We start from the raw sequence: 17422 nt of genomic DNA, 5'->3' as shown, positions 1-17422 counted from the left end.
AGGAAAATCCAATAGGTCCTCCACTGTCAAAGGACGGACTGTTTTTGCCACCCAGCACTTGCACTGATTGCTCTCGTGTTTGTATTTTCTGTGTCTCTGGCCTCAAAGCTAAAGTATAGCATCAGAGGAGAGCAGCACAAGATGCTGGCTCAGGCCTGTGCTCATCCTTCTAGCCTCCGACTTGCTTCAGCGGAGCTTGCTCCGTCAGCTTGTTCTGCATTTGATTTTTCCGAGCACTGCCCCAGAGACGAGGCCGGATGAGTCGGGATGGGCAGCGTCCCACAGAAACCAGCAGGGACCGGGACTATTGGCTCTTCGGATCTTTGCAGAGATAACCTCTTACGTTTCTGTCTTCGTGCTGGCCTCTCTGACAGGACTTTTGTAGGATATGATCACGGTTGGCAGATGGTCTATGGCTTTGGGGGGAAATGATCACATGAGCCTACTGTTGCTTAGGGATGCATCTATCCGAAGTTTTCCGTCCTGATGTCGATGGGCTTTGGGTGTCGGCGGATTCCGAGTACGGATTATATACCAGTGATTAATGAATAAGCTGTATGCCTCACTGTGATATCATTATGGTATGTGTAGGGCAACATCCTTGACTTAAACATTGCTTTACTAATACAAATATAATAGACATATACATTTACTGAATGGCCCATATCAGTATCGCTGTTGTTGTGTTATGTATTGATACGCAGTAATAAGGTCCTGGTATTGGAGACAGGGTGGAGCTCACAGTGACGCTGGATCTTTTATATTTCATTAAAAGCTGATGTCACATCAAACGTGGAACTCTGGATGAACTGAAGTTGCGGGCTGGTTCTGCATGAGGGTCAGGGTTATATGAGACGCTCCTGTGCTCCAGTCTGTTAGGAGACATCTTCTGTAGGCGGGATAGCTACTGGGCCGGTCCAGCTGAAAAACCTGCCTGCATGATCTGTCACTTCAGATGCTAATTAGCTTGTGAGCTGGATTCAGCAGCCCCAGCTGTCAATCAAAGCAGTACACAGGCCCACCCACTAATACGTTTAGAGAAGACGGTGCAAAATCTTCTTTTAATAATCAGACAATATCTTTAAAAAGAAATTGCTATCTCGTTTATTTTTTGGCTGATGTCTAATTATGCTGGATTAAGAAGTAAACAATCAGCTCTGCAGTCAGTTTATCGTGTGTGTGTGTGTGTGTGTGTGTGTGCGTGTGATTTCTCTCCAGCTACCTTCCACTGTAAGCCGTCTGTGCTGATGGTGGACGAGCTGCTGTATGCGTACCCCCACCAGCTGTCCTTCTCCGAGGCCGGCATGAGGATCATGATCACCAATCATTTCTCCCCCAGAACCCGCCTCACCATGGCCTCTCGCATGCTTATCAACGAGGTACATCTCCACCACACACACTCTGGGAAGAGTTAAAGGGCAGCAAAGCTACCCTCAACACAAGCTGATCGGTCAACTGACGTTACTTTAAAAGAATCCCAGAGTCTAAATATTCCTGTCTGGGTTCAACAGGAGTGGGAGTGGAACGAATTGTGATTTCCTCTCAGACATCTGTGTGCAGCAGACTACAGTCTGGATGTTAATCCAAACCAAACTGACTGAAAGAAGAGAAAAGAATATCAACTTCAGCTTCAGACAAATAGAAGAGGATTTCTCTTCTGATTTCTAGGATATAAATGAATGAAAACAAACTTGAGTAGTTAACTGGGACTCACACAATAGCATTCATGCTACACTGCAGCAATGCAACATGTCTTAATGCAAGTATTGTGGTCCTAGCTTAAAGGGACCAGTTCAGAGCTTTGAATCAGTGTAGTGCAGTGTAGAGATGTCTGCCGTACTCTAATGTGCTCGTGACAGAGCCACATGTTGTACTGTAATGGCGTCCTCGGCTGAGCTGTAGCATTAGCTAGCTCGGTGGCGCTAGGTGAGCTAGCAGCATCGAGTGTCCTTCTGCACTTTGATACATTTAGCAGAGTGTAGTTCAATAGAAAGGAAATAGTTCCTACATCTAACAACAAGGTCTGTGGATTATCTTGAGTAACCGGGTCATGATTTCATGTCGAGTTTCTCCAAATGTTAAGGTGCTATAGAAATAACGTGTATTCACCATGTAGCACAGGCTGAGTGCAATCTAGAAGCATTACAGTGGAGAGCAGCAGACATACTATCTACACTGGCTCCTTGTTCACTTTAGAATTGATTTGAAGATTTCACTGATCACTTTTAAAGCACGTATGGGTCTGACCCCAACATACAGTATATAGAGGAAATGTTGACCCCCTTTAAGCCAGCCTTCAGCCTTAGATCCTCGGGTGGGGCCCTTCTGTCTGTTCCAACTAAAGGTGAAAACTGAAAACTAAAGGTGACCGTGCCTTTGCCATCAGGACCCCTCGGCTTTGGAACGAGGAGATAAGGCTCTCAGAATCAGTAATCGCTTTTAAATCACTTCTTAAAAACATGTTTACAGACTGGCTCTGATGTGATGTCGTTGCTTTACTGTTTTATTTTTATTTGTTGATCTTATTCAATTATTTTATTTTATTAATTTCTTCGTATATTTTTATGTTGTGGACTGTTTTTTTCCGTTTCATCTACTGTACTGTTTTATCCGGTTTAACTCTTACCTTAGTTGTCGTGCTTTGTTGGGCCTTCTGTTGTTTTATTGCCTCACTTTTGCTGCTTTGTCTGTCAAAGCACTTTGTAAACTCTGTTTTTAAAGGTTCCATATGAATAAAGTTATTATTATTATCATTATTATCTAGAGTGATTCATAGCACTGTCCCTCTAATGCTGTCTGTACTGATATTCTATAATCACTCCCAGAGACAAAGACTGGTCAACACCACTGAGACTCGAGTCAACCGCATCACTAACGGCGACCCTGACTCCGCCGCCAAGGGTCAGGGGAGGCGGGGCTTAGAGAACGGGATGGGTGGAGCTGAGCAGGGTCTGAACGGGAGGTATAGACTTCAGCGGCTGGAGTCTGGGAACGAGACGGAGAACGAAAATGAGGATAATGAGAACAACGAGAACGACGAGGATGGAGAGGGAGAGGATGACGATCACGGCCCCCTGGTGCCTTTCAAAGTCCCAGGTACAGCACAGAGCACATTTTGAAATGAAATGATCCCTGACAATAAGTGGTTGTGTGTAGAGCTGAGCCCATCACCATGTCTTTGTCCCCGTTCCCTCCAGCCGGGGCCTGTAACAAGCTGAAGTGGCTTACAATGTGGCCGCTGTCCCTGCTTCTGTTCCTCACTGTGCCCAACTGTGCCAAGCGGCGCTGGGAGAGATGGTTCATGGTCTCCTTCTTCACCGCCACCATGTGGATCGCTGGCCTCTCTTACATCATGGTCTGGATGGTCAGTCCAGTCCGTCCAGAGGCCTCATTACAGAAACATAAGTCTGAACTCTCATCTCACTGTAGGATGACGTGTGGGATTATTGGTCTGTTTCCCAACTTTAGGAAACAATCCCATCTAATCTCAGGATAGGAACGTATCTTTTACAGAACACTTCTAGATTTCCCAAGTTAGGATGGCATAGAGCCTGTCCTAAAACATAAATATTAAACCTCCACAGACTCGATCGGTGTCTCAGAATGCTCGCAGCTAAAATTGATCGGCCATCTTTTTGTGTCGTATCTGAAAGGTGTTCGGCCGCATGCAGAGGGCTTCAACTAGCTGCTCATACAGGATCAATAGATGAGATAGAGAATAACAGCATATTATTGGTCAGTATATAGCCTCAGAGTGCCTCTGTCAGTAATGTAGTGACAGCTGTTCATTCATCTTGTTACTGGAATTACCATTCTATTATGTTGGTAATCATTTTCATAATTCCTCTTAAAATTGTAGCTATAAATAGAAGCACAACATTCTAAATGTAATGGCAACATCATGTACAAAGTCAATACCTTTAAGATATGGAAGAAGGTTTTTCTGCTATAAATATGAAGTATGGGGAGTTGTTTTTCAGACAGTCCCTCAGTGAGACTGGTGTTCTTCGTCCTTTAATGAACATCTCTAAAAGATGCTCTTTCTATGAAGTAGAGTGCACCGTAGAGAGAGCTGATCTACACTCAGAGTGTCGCCATGGTGACAGAGGAGATGTAGTAATCATGAGCAGGAGGATTGTTACTCCTTCACTAACTCTAGTTCCTCTACTGTGCCAGTAAGCCAGAGAGTTTTTCCCTATCGCAGAATGATGCTGTGAGGAACCTCTGTAGAGTGCTGACACTGCTCTGTGGACACAGGTCCATGTGTGGTGTCATTTCACTGCTGAGCCACATATAAGGAGTCAATGTCTGCTTTCAGGTGACTGTGATCGGCTTCACTCTGGGCATTCCAGACGTCATCATGGGCATCACCTTCCTAGCAGCAGGCACCAGCGTCCCAGACTGCATGGCTAGTGTTATAGTCGCACGGCAAGGTACACACACACACACACACACACACACACACAGGAAGTTGAAATCAATCCCTGTTTGGAGCAAAACAAAGCGGATGCTGTTAGGAGGAGGAGAGGCATTGTTCTGCTCGACGTATACTTGTACTTCAGACCTTGACTGTTGCTCTCCTCGCCTCAGGTCTGGGAGACATGGCCATCTCCAACTCCATAGGCAGTAATGTGTTTGACATCCTGGTGGGCCTGGGCCTGCCCTGGACTCTGCAAACACTCTGCATCGACTACGGCTCCAACGTGAGTGCCGCTGCGCTCAGCCAGAGGACACACTCAGCAGAGCCGTGTGCATGAAGGACGGGGACAATAGTCTGTAATATTCAGTGCAATGAGGGAGTTGTGCTCAAACACACAATATTCATGGCGGCACTGCACAGTTTAGCAGCTCACACTGTGAGGACACATTGTGTGTTAATTAGCCTGCTGATTGCACTTCACACGAGAAAAGACATTTGACCTAGGTGTAATGGAATGTGTGTTTGAACCTCCTCAGATCCATCTCAACAGCAAAGGACTCATATTCTCGGTTGGACTCCTGCTGGCCTCAGTATTCGTCACAGTGAGTAACACTTTTACGCATTTGCAACAGCAGCCTTCTGTTTTTGTTACTTATTGAGAGGCTACAGCCAAGATGCTGCTCCGGTGGTCCTGCTCATTTGTGAATACATCGTTATTTATTAATGCACACCAAGGACATTAATTGAAAGCACGAGTCATTTTCAAATGTCTATTAACAGTGTCATAAATAGGTTGATATGTAAAGCAAAACGGGCATTATATCATGATTCATTGGGAGAAACCAAGCAATTCTATGTCAAATCAGACACTCGCCTCCCCCACAGAGTCAGAATGGAATCTTCTCCGCACAGAGTCGAGATCACGACACATGAAGTCACTCGACATGTTGAGATAGGACTTCTAGAGATGTCGAGATATCTGTCAACTGTGAGAAATGATAAACAAATAAAAGAGGCGTGACACACTTCTGGAATAATCTCAACCGTGGCATGTGTCAACACAGGGTTTCTGTTTAGATCAGGAAATAGCGTAGGCCTTTATTCATGTTCCACTTGGTTCGAGATAAAATGAGCTCAGTACTTTTCATTTGTCAAGTATCGAGTTCACACAGGAGAATACAAAAAACAGTAGCAGGAAACATGCTGCACTGTGAAACAAATGGTTTTGGACATATGAAATGACCTATACATCATATATCGTCCAGTCCACAATTCTAATGGATCGGACCATTTGGAACTGGATGTGGATTCCCATCACATGATGGTCACTCCCTCTCTGCAGGGGGATGCTTTAGGGGGAGGTGGGGCCAATTAAATGCTGGAGACAAACAGCGTGTCATGTGTTTTAATTTAATTCATGATACCATATTGATCCCTTTTAGGGGTAAATTTGTCCCTGCATTTGACCCATCCCTGTATATAGGGAGCAGTGGGCTGCCAATGTCAGGCCCTTCGACACCTGACATGTCCCAGTCGAGGATCGAACCGTTGACCTTGCATCTGTTCTCTGTCTCTCCTGTCTGTCCCTCCTGTCTGCAGGTTCTCGGTGTCCATCTGAACAAATGGACTCTGGACTGGCGACTGGGCTTGGCCTGCCTTGTCCTGTACGCCATCTTTCTGTGCTTCTCCATCCTCATCGAGTTCAACGTCTTCATCTTCGTCAACCTCCCTATGTGCCGAGACATCCACTGACCTCCCATCCTGCCCCTCTTCTGCGTCTTCTTCTTCTTCTTCCTCCGGTTGATGGAGGAAACCTCACCTGGCTTCCAGTTTCTCTGCGCCTTGAAAACAAGTCCTACCTTTTTTTTAATTTTCAAAAAGAAAAATAGAGCTCTGTATGATTTATCTTTGGTGCAATACACCACAATTGTAGTTAGTTTGTTGGGAGGCGTGAATAGAGAGTCCCAGCAGCAGAGATGGCTTCCAATCATCTCATGAACCCAAAGGTTGTCTGGACTGAACTTCACCGTATCGACTCTGACAGCTATGCTGCTGCTGGTGAAGACGCTGCTACTGACTGGAGGAAAGAGGGAAATCCTGCACGAAGACATTTTTAGCTGGATTCTTTGTTACTCTTTGTAAAAAGTTTGGATATAAGCACACCATTTAGGTATTTTGAATGAAAAATTCTCTGTGTATATATGTATATAAATATATATATAATATTAGCTGATACATGGGATTCTCTTATGCACCACTGCATCAGGCTTGCCGAGCCCAGTGATCCGGTGACATAATTATATATTCTACTGTAGTGATCTGGTCCAGATGTCTCCCATGCTCAGCACCAGCTACACAGCATGCCGTACTAACAAGTCAACTGTAGCTTTGCACTGACCGGCAGAGTCTAGATGTTTAACACACTGTTCACATAGACTGGCACATCCCAACACATGTGGGCGTCATTCTTAAGTATAATAATACTGAATAAAAGACACACAGCAAAGGGATCTGGAGCTGACATCCAGTCAGCTCCAGATCCCTTAGAAATATTATATAAAGCGTCTACAGGTACTCTCAACATAGAACTACTGAATTTAATGTTCCCTCTAGACAGTAGATGTCATGTTCATAATAAAGAATCCGTTTTGAGTGTAATAATTGTTACTTCTTAAAGCCAAAAGTATTTTTAGAATAGGAGTAAAAATCTTAGATTTGGACTTAAGTGTGTGTGTGTGTGTGTGTGTGTGTGTGTGTGTGTGTGTGTGTGTGTGTGTGTGTGTGTGTGTGTGTGTGTGTGTGTGTGTGTGTGTGTGTGTGTGTCACAGTCTCGAGGGGGAGCCAAGACACGACTGTTACTGGGAAGACATAATCATGATTTATTTATGAATTAATTTATTCAAAGATCATGTCTAACCAGCAGTGTATTTACTGGAATGTACAATGTACTCTACCTTCATATATAATCCAAGTACTGGGAACTGACTTGATGTTGTTTATATTTAAGATTAGTACTTTATAATTTATAAGTTTTGTATAGTTTGGAAAGATGTTGCAGCATTTGTATATTAGTATAAACACAGTGTGTGTGTGTGTGTGTGGGGGGGGGGGGGGGTCTGATTCGGTGAGACGCACTAGAAATGCCATGTTTACCACGGTGCGTTGAACGAGTGATGAAGAGTGGTGGATAGGGAGGCTAATACTGAACTGTCACTAAACATGGACGATGTTGGGGGGGGGGTTGGTGAAGAGTGATTTCTTAAAAACAGCTTTAATGCTTGTGCCATCCTGTCTATTTGAGGCTTGAACACCTCCTGCTTGTCTTTGAGCCAAAAATAACACCACCTTTGTCAACAGTATTGCCACTCTGTTTCAGCATGTGTTCAAACTAAATGTGGAAGTTATGTATTTTCACTTTTACCTTGAAGGATTCTTATTGAGAATTCTCAAATAGAGTCGCTGCTTAATTAAAATAGAGTCGCTGCTTAATTAAAATAGAGTCGCTGCTTAATTAAAATAGAGTTGCTGCTTAATTAAAATCGAGTCGCTGCTTAATTAAAATAGAGTCGCTGCTTAATTAAAAGCCTCCTCTGTAGGTGTAGATGCTCCTCCTGCAGCCACTAGAGAGCGCTGCTGAGCTGTGTGGCTCATTTACACACTCAGTAGAAGGGGGTGTGGGAATATTTCCAGGTAGGCTACGTAGAGATACATACATTTGCATGCCTCTTGTCATAATTCAATTATTTTGTGTGTAGTTTTAATGCATTTCTAAGATCAACTTCCTGCTATTAGAAACACAGATGTTGGAATAACTCAGCAGTCATATTTGAGATCTATACTGTATTTAGAATGTAGGCCGACAACGGTTAATGTTCAGCTAATCAGTGTCATTTTATGCTCATGTCTTTTGAATTGTTTGTAAATCCTCATTCTTTTGTTGATGAGGACTTCTGGGCACAGGGATGAAGATGTTGGCCTTGTTCCCAGTGGTCTTCTTGCAATAAACTGATTTACATACACAAATCACTGCCCCGTGTCTTCATGGGCTCATCACAGGACTGATGATTATTCCTTATTTTCACAGAAAGTTGTAAATAGCAACAAAGCGAGACACATACAGTATCCTCAGCAAATTTACCTTTTAATACACCTGAAATCGATGCACTTCTTATTTCTTCACACTAAAAAGGTACAAATTATAATTTTTTAAAGTATATTTTGCCTCTCATATTCTGACAATCACATTCTAATGAGGCATCATTTGTAAAGAGTAAATGCTAACATGTCATAGATCAGTTGACAAACCACTGAGTGGTGGAGAGGTCAGTCAGCTGTTAGCCAACAACACAAGAGCAAACTGTTCCCTGCACTGGCAGGGTCTGCGATGCTCAGCTGTGGGATCACTAGCGCCCTCTACTGCAGGTTAAGATTGGTGAGTGAGGACTTAAGACAAAGTGTGCGTCACTGCAACCCCCACAGGTCCTGGAGCATGCAGCCAGAAGTGGACACCCACCAATATGATGCAGTTTGTTGTTGGTGGAGATAACTGACACCGTGACCGGAATGAGAGGAGGTCGCGGTGTTGACCTTATGTCAAAGAGACATCTAGTGAAATGAGCATGCTAACCAGCTAGCCCCGGCCCCTCCTGTCTTGTAATACCACTTCTACCTCTGGAGGCGACAGTGAGTCACGGTAGTGTCCAGTCTGTCCTCAGTCCAACATAAGCCGAAGGAGTAGCTGCCTTAAATAGGGCCCTATTTTTAGGCATCTGCTCGAAAATTGCATCCCCATACTAAAGAGAGTGTAGAGCTGCAACTACAAGGTCTAGTTTAATAATTGTGATGGTTAAATACAGGTAAAACTTGTGAGACACTTGTTCAGATATTGTGTGTATGTTTACTGGTTAATCGTGAATGAAGATGGAACACAGCTCAAATTGAAAGGTTTGAGGTTCGCCTGAAAAAAAAGCACTTGTATTGAAAATATGTACTTGAAATAATCCAGATACAAGCCTAAAAATATGCCACAGTCATAGCACAACATGTTTTACATGTCTTACATGTCTCCACAAACAAATTTTACTTCGATTGAGTGAAGCAGGGGCCAGCATCATAGAGATTTGAGTATGGACAGTCAAGCCAAATTCTCATTTTTGGAACCAGCTGTTGTGCTGGTTTAGATATATATATATATATATTTATATATGTTATATACTATTTAACTATATATTTCACTTGTTGTATCACTACTAGTGTTCAATACATCCAAATACAGCAGTTTGCCATCATTTTGAGATCTCATATCTCTCCTCCATGGAATTTTCTCATCATAACACATTATAATGTATCAGGCGGGCCGTGCATATTATACCTGGGCCTTCACTGCTGTCTTACCACCTAATAACCTCATGATGGCGCCACAGCTACGGTTATTTGTTTATAGGTGTGTAACATCACGTATTCGTATTAAACCGTTCGGTACGAGGCTTATTCACCGAACAATAATAGAACAATAATACTGGTGCATTTGGAAAATGCAGAAGCTTAAATTGTGGTAAATATAATGTTTTCGGTGGAGACGCTGGTCTGTCTGTCTGTTTAGTTTCCGGGTCAGCGTCTAACCCCGGAAGCAAAACAAAACACAGCTGAGGCGCGTATGTTCTGCGAGACTATGCTAAACTAGCTTAGTAAGGAAAACAACACGCACAAACTCACGCCAAATTCTCCCCGCAGCGTTGAGGCAGCTGTTCCCGACTGATTCAAACAGGGCTAAGCAATCGCCACACAATCTCCATTTCTCCAGACCATAATTCTTGTTTGTAAAAGAAAACAGCCCAAAATGATTCAATTATCCGGACCCTAAACCCACGCAGGACGGTATGCTTCGTAATTAACGGACAATGCATATGGTCAAAATCGATGTAATTAACAAGTAACAATTAACAACAACAATGACAAGAGCGAACTCACCCTGAACCGTCACATATAGTCACAACAAAGCCTGACAAAACAATCCAGCAACACTCACACTAAAGAGCAAGGGCCATTCAAATATGAGTTACATCAGGGAACACTATTTTCACAATGAAGTTACAATGCATGTTCAACACAGTGTTTTAATTAGATACTATAAAAAAGAAAAAACAACAACATGAGCAGCTGAGGAGCTCAGATGCACAACAATAACATCAACAAGCGCTGCTGGTCCATCAGCTGTATCATTTGCCATGCATGTGCTTTGACTGTGTTAGCGTCAGGTTCTCGCGGGGGGCTGGGTCTGGCTCTTCGCACCGCCAAGGGTCACGGTGCATCGGTTATTGGAGATATGGCTGGAGCGCACGCAGTGGTGTGTGCGCGTGTCGCAGCGCCTGCAGCTGCAACGTCGGGCAGCAGGATAATACAGGTCTGGGTTGACGTCCTGTGGGCAGCCCGGCACATATGCGGCTCGGTACACCAGGGAGCGAGGCACACAACTGCGCTGGATGACGAAATTCCTCCCAAAACGTCCCCTGAAGTTGGTGTCCTGTAAACATAGAGTTGAATTTGGCCAAACTTCTTCCCATATCACTTTCTCAATGTATAGACCTTACTGCGGTATACTGAGGCAGGCCTACTTGTGCTTTACTTGAGTATTTTCATTTTATGGTACTTTATACATTTACTTTACTACATTTTGGGGGGAAATATTGCACTTTTTCCCCTACTACATTTATTTGAAAGCTTTAGTTTCTAGTTACTTTGCAGATTTAGATAATAAATACAAACTATAATCTCAAATAATACATTATAATATATGAAAAGCCATTACCACTGCTACTCACTCCACTCTCACCAGCTGCTTCACTGACATTAAATCATGGATGCAAATCAACTTCCTCAAACTGAACTGTGATAGATCTGACATGATCATCATCGGTCCCAAATCCCTCACTAAAACCAGTCACAACTTCTGCCTCACCATCGACAACTCCACTCTGTCTCCCTCCCCACACATCCGCAACCTTGGAATCATGTTTGACAGCAACCTCTCCTTTGAACACCACGTCGAACAAATCACCAGAACTGCCTTTTTCCACTTAAAAAACATCGCCCGTCTCCGCCCGTCACTCTCCTCATCTGCTGCTGAAACTCTGATCCACGCCTTCATCACCTCCAGAATTGACTACTGCAACAGCATTCTTTAGAGCAGGGGTTCTTAACCTTTTTGACCTCGGGGCCCAACTTTTCAAGTACAAAGTGTCCCGGGGCCCACTCTGACTATATGCATCAAAAGTGTCAGAAAACCTGTAGGTGATACAGAAACAGAGCAGTGGGCCTTTGGAGTCAGTAAAAATTTAAGATTTTTGTCCGCATAAAATAAAAAAGTATCTTTCAGTATAAATAACTGCCTGTGGCTGTATCTGTACAGGTAAAGGACAGTATAGGGCTGTAACTACACTATCAGTGAACAACTGCCTCAAATTTGAAGAAGATTGGACAAAGTATGACCATTCTACAGTGTTTCTTCCATGAAGAGATCCAGGCGGAGCTCTAAAAGGACATTTGGAGACCCAAATGGACACATGGTAACCACATGATATTCTGACACACTAAAGGTGTTTCTCCCTTTATATTTTGATATTATATTATTTTCCTTTTATTTTTAGCCTTTGCAAATTGCAAAAACTATGTATATGTATGCAAATAGCTCAGTTACGCAAACGTTGGTTGACAGCTTATAGAAGAAGAAGATAAGGTTTGTACTATAAGTACTAGCGTTTTCTGAAGGCAGTAGCTCCATGGTAACATCCGCTAGCACGTTGTCGGGTCTGTATTGTGTCTTTTTCCGTCGAAATGCTGCAAGATACGACTTGCAGCGGTTATGGCGACTTTGGACAGTGTGTGTGTGTGTGTGTGCTCCTTTTGTGGAGAAACCATAAGAAATGAAAGAAAATCGATGATTTCTTTGCAAAGATGAGGATTTTGGGCATGCTGGGATACCAAACACGGACATGTTTCGCTCTGGCTCCAGGCCAGAGTTTGGTGAGGAGGAAGGAACACGTGAGGAGCTCAGTCAGCCAGGAGGTGGCGCCAGACCCCAACACTCCTGTTCTCCAGAACCTCCACTGGCTCCCCGTCCCACAATGCAGGACTTTTAACAGAGTATTTCTACACAGTAGTATTACTATTTTTATTTTAGTAAAATATCTGTGTACCCCTTCCACCACGGTCGAATTTACAACTCAGCAAAATCATGTTTCAGAAGATTTAAAATGCTGAATCAAATATGTGGCATCAAGTATTCTTATCATGAGCATCGCCACATCAACATCACCTAATCATACACTTTGTTGAAATATCTACAAAATGCTCAGATGAAGAGCTTCCATGAACAGTGTGAGAGTGTGTAGTCACCTGTGTGTAACAGTAGCCGTTGCAGATGGTGGTGTTGATGGCCACACACTGGCCACAGTCGCGCCTCTCAATCCATAAAGTGTGGTTTGTCAGCATACAGGCGCACACCGCTCCATGCATCAGTGCACACAGCAGCATGCATTTCAACACTAACAAAGGCATGCTGATAGTGCAGATGGTGAGACGGTCACTTTGAAGATTATAATTAAAAGACAACGCCAAAGATGCACTCAGGAGGATATCCTTGCAACAATATTGATTTGTTCAAGGTTATGAAATCCTAAGTTGAAGAGAAAAAAAAAACCTTGACACATGACCCCATTGTTGTTCATGAAATTACAGAAATGTCCAATGACAACAGTGTGCATTTAAGTGCAAAGGATTTGATTGCACAGTAAATTGTTTCAGTTGTTTCAGTCCAAAAATCGATTTAAAATGAGATGATCTCTCTGTGTCTGGATTCTTCCTCTCGCTGTGTCATTCAGTTCCCCAACTCATGCCCTGTTCCTCTCCTTTGAGAACATATGAAAAGACCACCCCGACTGCTCCAGTAAACTTCAGTCTGCAACATCATTCCAGAAATCACATGTCAGCTACAATGTTTAGAGTTAATAGTCGTCTCAAAACACAGGGGTAGAGAGAGAGTGTGTGTGTGTGTGTGTGTGTGTGTGTGTGTGTGTGTGTGTGTGTGTGTGTGTGTGTGTGTGTGTGTGTGTGTGTGTGTGTGTGTGTGTGCATGAATGGGCAGTGTTCATTTCCACAGGTCATATTGAAGAATATGGGATGAACCATTTGGCATGCAGGTGAGGGTGAGGGTGGGGGTGTTACTCGATATCACTGTAGGTTGAGGATGCTGCAGCTAGACATTATCTGTAAAAACCAGACACAACAACAAGATGTACAAAAAACGTGTGCGGCTGGTCCAACCTGATCGGTGTGGTTGATTCCACACATGCACCAAAAATGTTGGAAGTGAGTCTTTTTAAAAGAGACATCTTGAAGTATAATGAGTGTTGGCACGTTTGGTAAATGTACAATACCTATCGGTAGTGCTATGAAGAATCAATTGAAAGATTAATAATACAAATATGAATCAGTTATAAAATGTGAAAATGAAACAACAGATGCATCTGTAAATATCTCCATATTCAAAAAAAGAATAACAATAAAAATCAAACACATGAGGAAATTGATTTTGAAAAATCACATTTAGACAGAATTTAAAGTTGTAAATTATATATTTTTAATTGTTTTACCCTCTGGGACAGAAGATGTGATCCAAACCATTAAAGGGGATTTAAGAAATGGCACAAAAGCTAAATTAAATTAAATGTACACATTTGACTGATGCTGGGTCAGCACGCACATGTTTCTGTCTCTACCTGAGGAAAAAGGTTATGCCCTCCTTTTTTAAGCCATTAATGCTCCCATTATTCCAATCTGTTCCTAATGTGAGTGGTCGTGCCCTCAGACGCTGGATGCAGGCTTGTTTATATCAGTATTGTTTGGATATACTGGAATATGTTTTTAATTATCTAGAGGTCAATATATCTACAATTTACATGGTCAACAAAAATACAGATCAGGCTTCTTTTATAAAACTGATTTAAATCTATACTGAAATACAGAAAGTACAGTGACAGTTGAATTAGTATCCATATACACACACCATATAACCTGATTAGTTTTGCCACTATTTTCTGCTTCTGACCTGACCCTTGTTTCTTTTATCTTGCTGACTTTGTCATGTTGGGTCACATGTAACAAATCCATCAGATAATCTCAAAATAAGTGGGTCGTGGTCAGTTCATCAACTATCTGCCCTGACACAGATCCAGCTTTTTTACTCGGACAGGTGGATTATTATTTGTGTGAGCTTCATGAAGCAAGACAGCTATTATGTTACAAATCATGATACCGTACTTCGTGGGTCATACCTGGATTTAAAGAAAAAAGAAAAACAAAACAATCAAATCACTTGACTTGTCCCCAAAAGTCAACTGGTTGTGCAGAGACAGAGACACAGCATATCACACAAACCACACAGACACATCAGACGAATACAAATACAAAAATGTGTGAAAGACATACCATACACAGGTTAAAACTGTTTTTTAGGTAAATGATGTGTTCAACTTTATAATCACAATAAATCATAACATATTCAACATTTATGTCCTGTGTGGGTTTAAGTACTTATCGTTTCCTTGCAGAGTTCAGGTAAGAGATGGTACAGGGTATGAAATATATTTTTTTAAAAGACTGAAACTCTGCATGCAAGAGTGAACGTTATCAGTTTTCAGTTTGATCTGCCGTGGTCAACTCTGATCCCCGACCACATAGCTAGAAAGGTCCCAAATTAGTTTAGCAATAGGAATTCTGTTCAACCCTTCCCTTGTCTTCCTTATCATCATGACATCTCCAGATGTTTGAGGTTTTAATTCAGTGGCTCTCTGTTTCAGATTGTACAGTACAGGTAACTACACACTCTGATAAGGCCCTGGAACTAGGTCAGACAGAAACATGAACCCTTTTTGCTCAGGGGTCTGCCCTGGCCATGCCCCCCAGGTCAACAGGTCACGCTACACCACCACCAAGTCCTTTTTCAGACAGTTTGCTTTCATTGACAGTTTTATTTGATTTGACTTCATTGTTGAGATAAGATGTCCAGGGTCATGGGCTCTCATCTCAAATAGCATGGGGTCAAATACGAATTATTTGGTTGTATCAACATTAAAAATGAGATTGTGGCTGTCGCACCAGACACTAATGGTGGAAATCTCCATCTCCTTGTGATATAAGACTAATCTGTTTTAAGCATGTTAAAGTTGCCGCCCCAAAATTATTTTAGACACAGAAATGATTTTTGACTTTTTTCCAGAGAACTGCTACAGTGTAACTGTCGAAGGACTGTTGAAAGAAATAGGACACCATGCAGCAGATAGTTGAACAATTTTTTAGCAGGACAGGCAAGCCAACCGGCCCAGTTCATTATGTGGGTCAACTTTCAGCCAGTAAAAAGGCACCAATAGAATCAAAATCAGAACCGTTTATTGCCATGGTATGTTGAACATACAAGGAATTTGACATGACGGGAGGTGCATAACATTAAACAACAATCAACAACAATCAACAGTACAAAGTAGCTTCAAAGTTTCAAATTTACAGAAAAATATAAAATAAAGTAAAATATAAAATAAAGTGAATATAGTGGTACAAAACCGAACAGACGTGCACAATGAAGTAAAAATATATTCAAAAAGGTAATCCCAGTCTAGTTGGTAACCAATAATTATGTAACCTGTTATATTTATATTGGCAAAAGTAGTCAAATAAATATTTTATAAAATTAAACACAAAAACAATGTGGGAGGAGAGTAGTCTGAATTGGGTTCTGGAGCTGTGCCCCACCTCATACATCGCACTCATGCGCCAGCCGCGAGCGGTTCCAAGCTAGTGAGCGCCACATCCGCTGCATGACGAGAAACTGCGTCACGCAACTTCTCCTGCTACGGCTGCTCACATGGCCTATATTTTCTGTTCACTCGCTCACCCGTATCAGGTGATACCCTGCAAGGGTAACTATTGGCTCTTGTCTCAGACCTTCCCCGAGGTGATTGGTGGAGTGACAAGCACTCAGCATGTGACCTCTACAATGAGCTTCCTCCCACGGAAGAGAATATGGACGACACATCGCTTAAATACACTCCGTAATCGGAACGTATCCTCGATTGTGGTGCAAACAATACTGAACTTAAATGAAACGCGATAAAGCGTTTGCAATAAACACACATTGGTATCGTACGATTGCTGGTTTTGTTTTGGTGGCTCTTTGAATTTAACATCTTGCTCGGTTGACAGTGAAATGGACTCCCGTTGCATGCTGGGAAACCGTTTTCATTGGGGTCTTTCTTTCACATATATCGGGCTGCATTTTTGCACGTAACGTCTTCTACTATCTTTCTAAATTACTTCGGTAAATCATACAGGAGCACAATAAAGAAGATGCTTTATGCGAGCTATAGATCAGATATTTTCTTTCGAAAACTAGACAGATTGTGTGGGATGTTTCCTGGTATTTTTTCTCAAAGTAGGCCTAATTTAAAAATCCTGTATGTTTTTGGCAAATTTCTTGGACAATAAGTAAATTCATGTTTTATTGTATCAGTAAAGGTAAAAGAACAATTTTAAAATATGTAAAAAAGCTCTGAACGCAACAAAGAAGAAGTAAAAATAAAATAGATGACACAAAATTTTCTTTCACAAGACCTACCTCCACAATCACAGCATTTTGTAGTGTTTACTCTACTCTGAATTTGCTTAAAAACAGAAGGCTACTTCACATTAAAATGAGGTACTGATACCACAGATATACCACCATGCGTCCTGCCATGGCTTAATCTTACCACTAGATGGTAGACAAACACTATCTCACATTTAGTGCCCAATCATGAGCCGGATGCTGTGTGCATGCATCTTTTGATTTCATCAATTTCTTTTCCACAGGCGGCTGTAAACTGAACAGTGAAACTCACCCGAACCGCAATGTTTAATAACACTCCCTAAACCCCAAGGAGATGTCCCCAACTCAAAAATGAAACCTCAACG

At 42.3% G+C, this 17422-nt stretch overlaps 1 protein-coding gene across 1 annotated transcript in view; it reads left to right on the top strand.

Moving 5' to 3' along the window:
• Positions 1-6301, top strand: part of slc24a3 (solute carrier family 24 member 3) — a 36490-nt gene extending 30189 nt beyond the window's left edge. Inside the window, exons 11-17 of the mRNA XM_079278684.1 lie at positions 1219-1379; positions 2826-3096; positions 3198-3364; positions 4319-4433; positions 4591-4703; positions 4957-5022; positions 6020-6301. Coding sequence (XP_079134810.1) covers positions 1219-1379; positions 2826-3096; positions 3198-3364; positions 4319-4433; positions 4591-4703; positions 4957-5022; positions 6020-6172 — 1046 coding nt within the window. The 3' untranslated portion in view covers positions 6173-6301. The remainder of the gene's footprint in view (positions 1-1218; positions 1380-2825; positions 3097-3197; positions 3365-4318; positions 4434-4590; positions 4704-4956; positions 5023-6019) is intronic.
• The last annotated feature ends 11121 nt before the right edge of the window (positions 6302-17422 follow it).

The sequence above is a fragment of the Melanostigma gelatinosum genome, assembly GCF_949748355.1.
Source record: "Melanostigma gelatinosum genome assembly, chromosome: 11".
NCBI lineage: Eukaryota > Metazoa > Chordata > Actinopteri > Perciformes > Zoarcidae > Melanostigma > Melanostigma gelatinosum.
The sequence above is the reverse complement of the archived record's forward strand: the minus strand, read 5'-3'. Positions and strand labels throughout refer to the sequence as shown.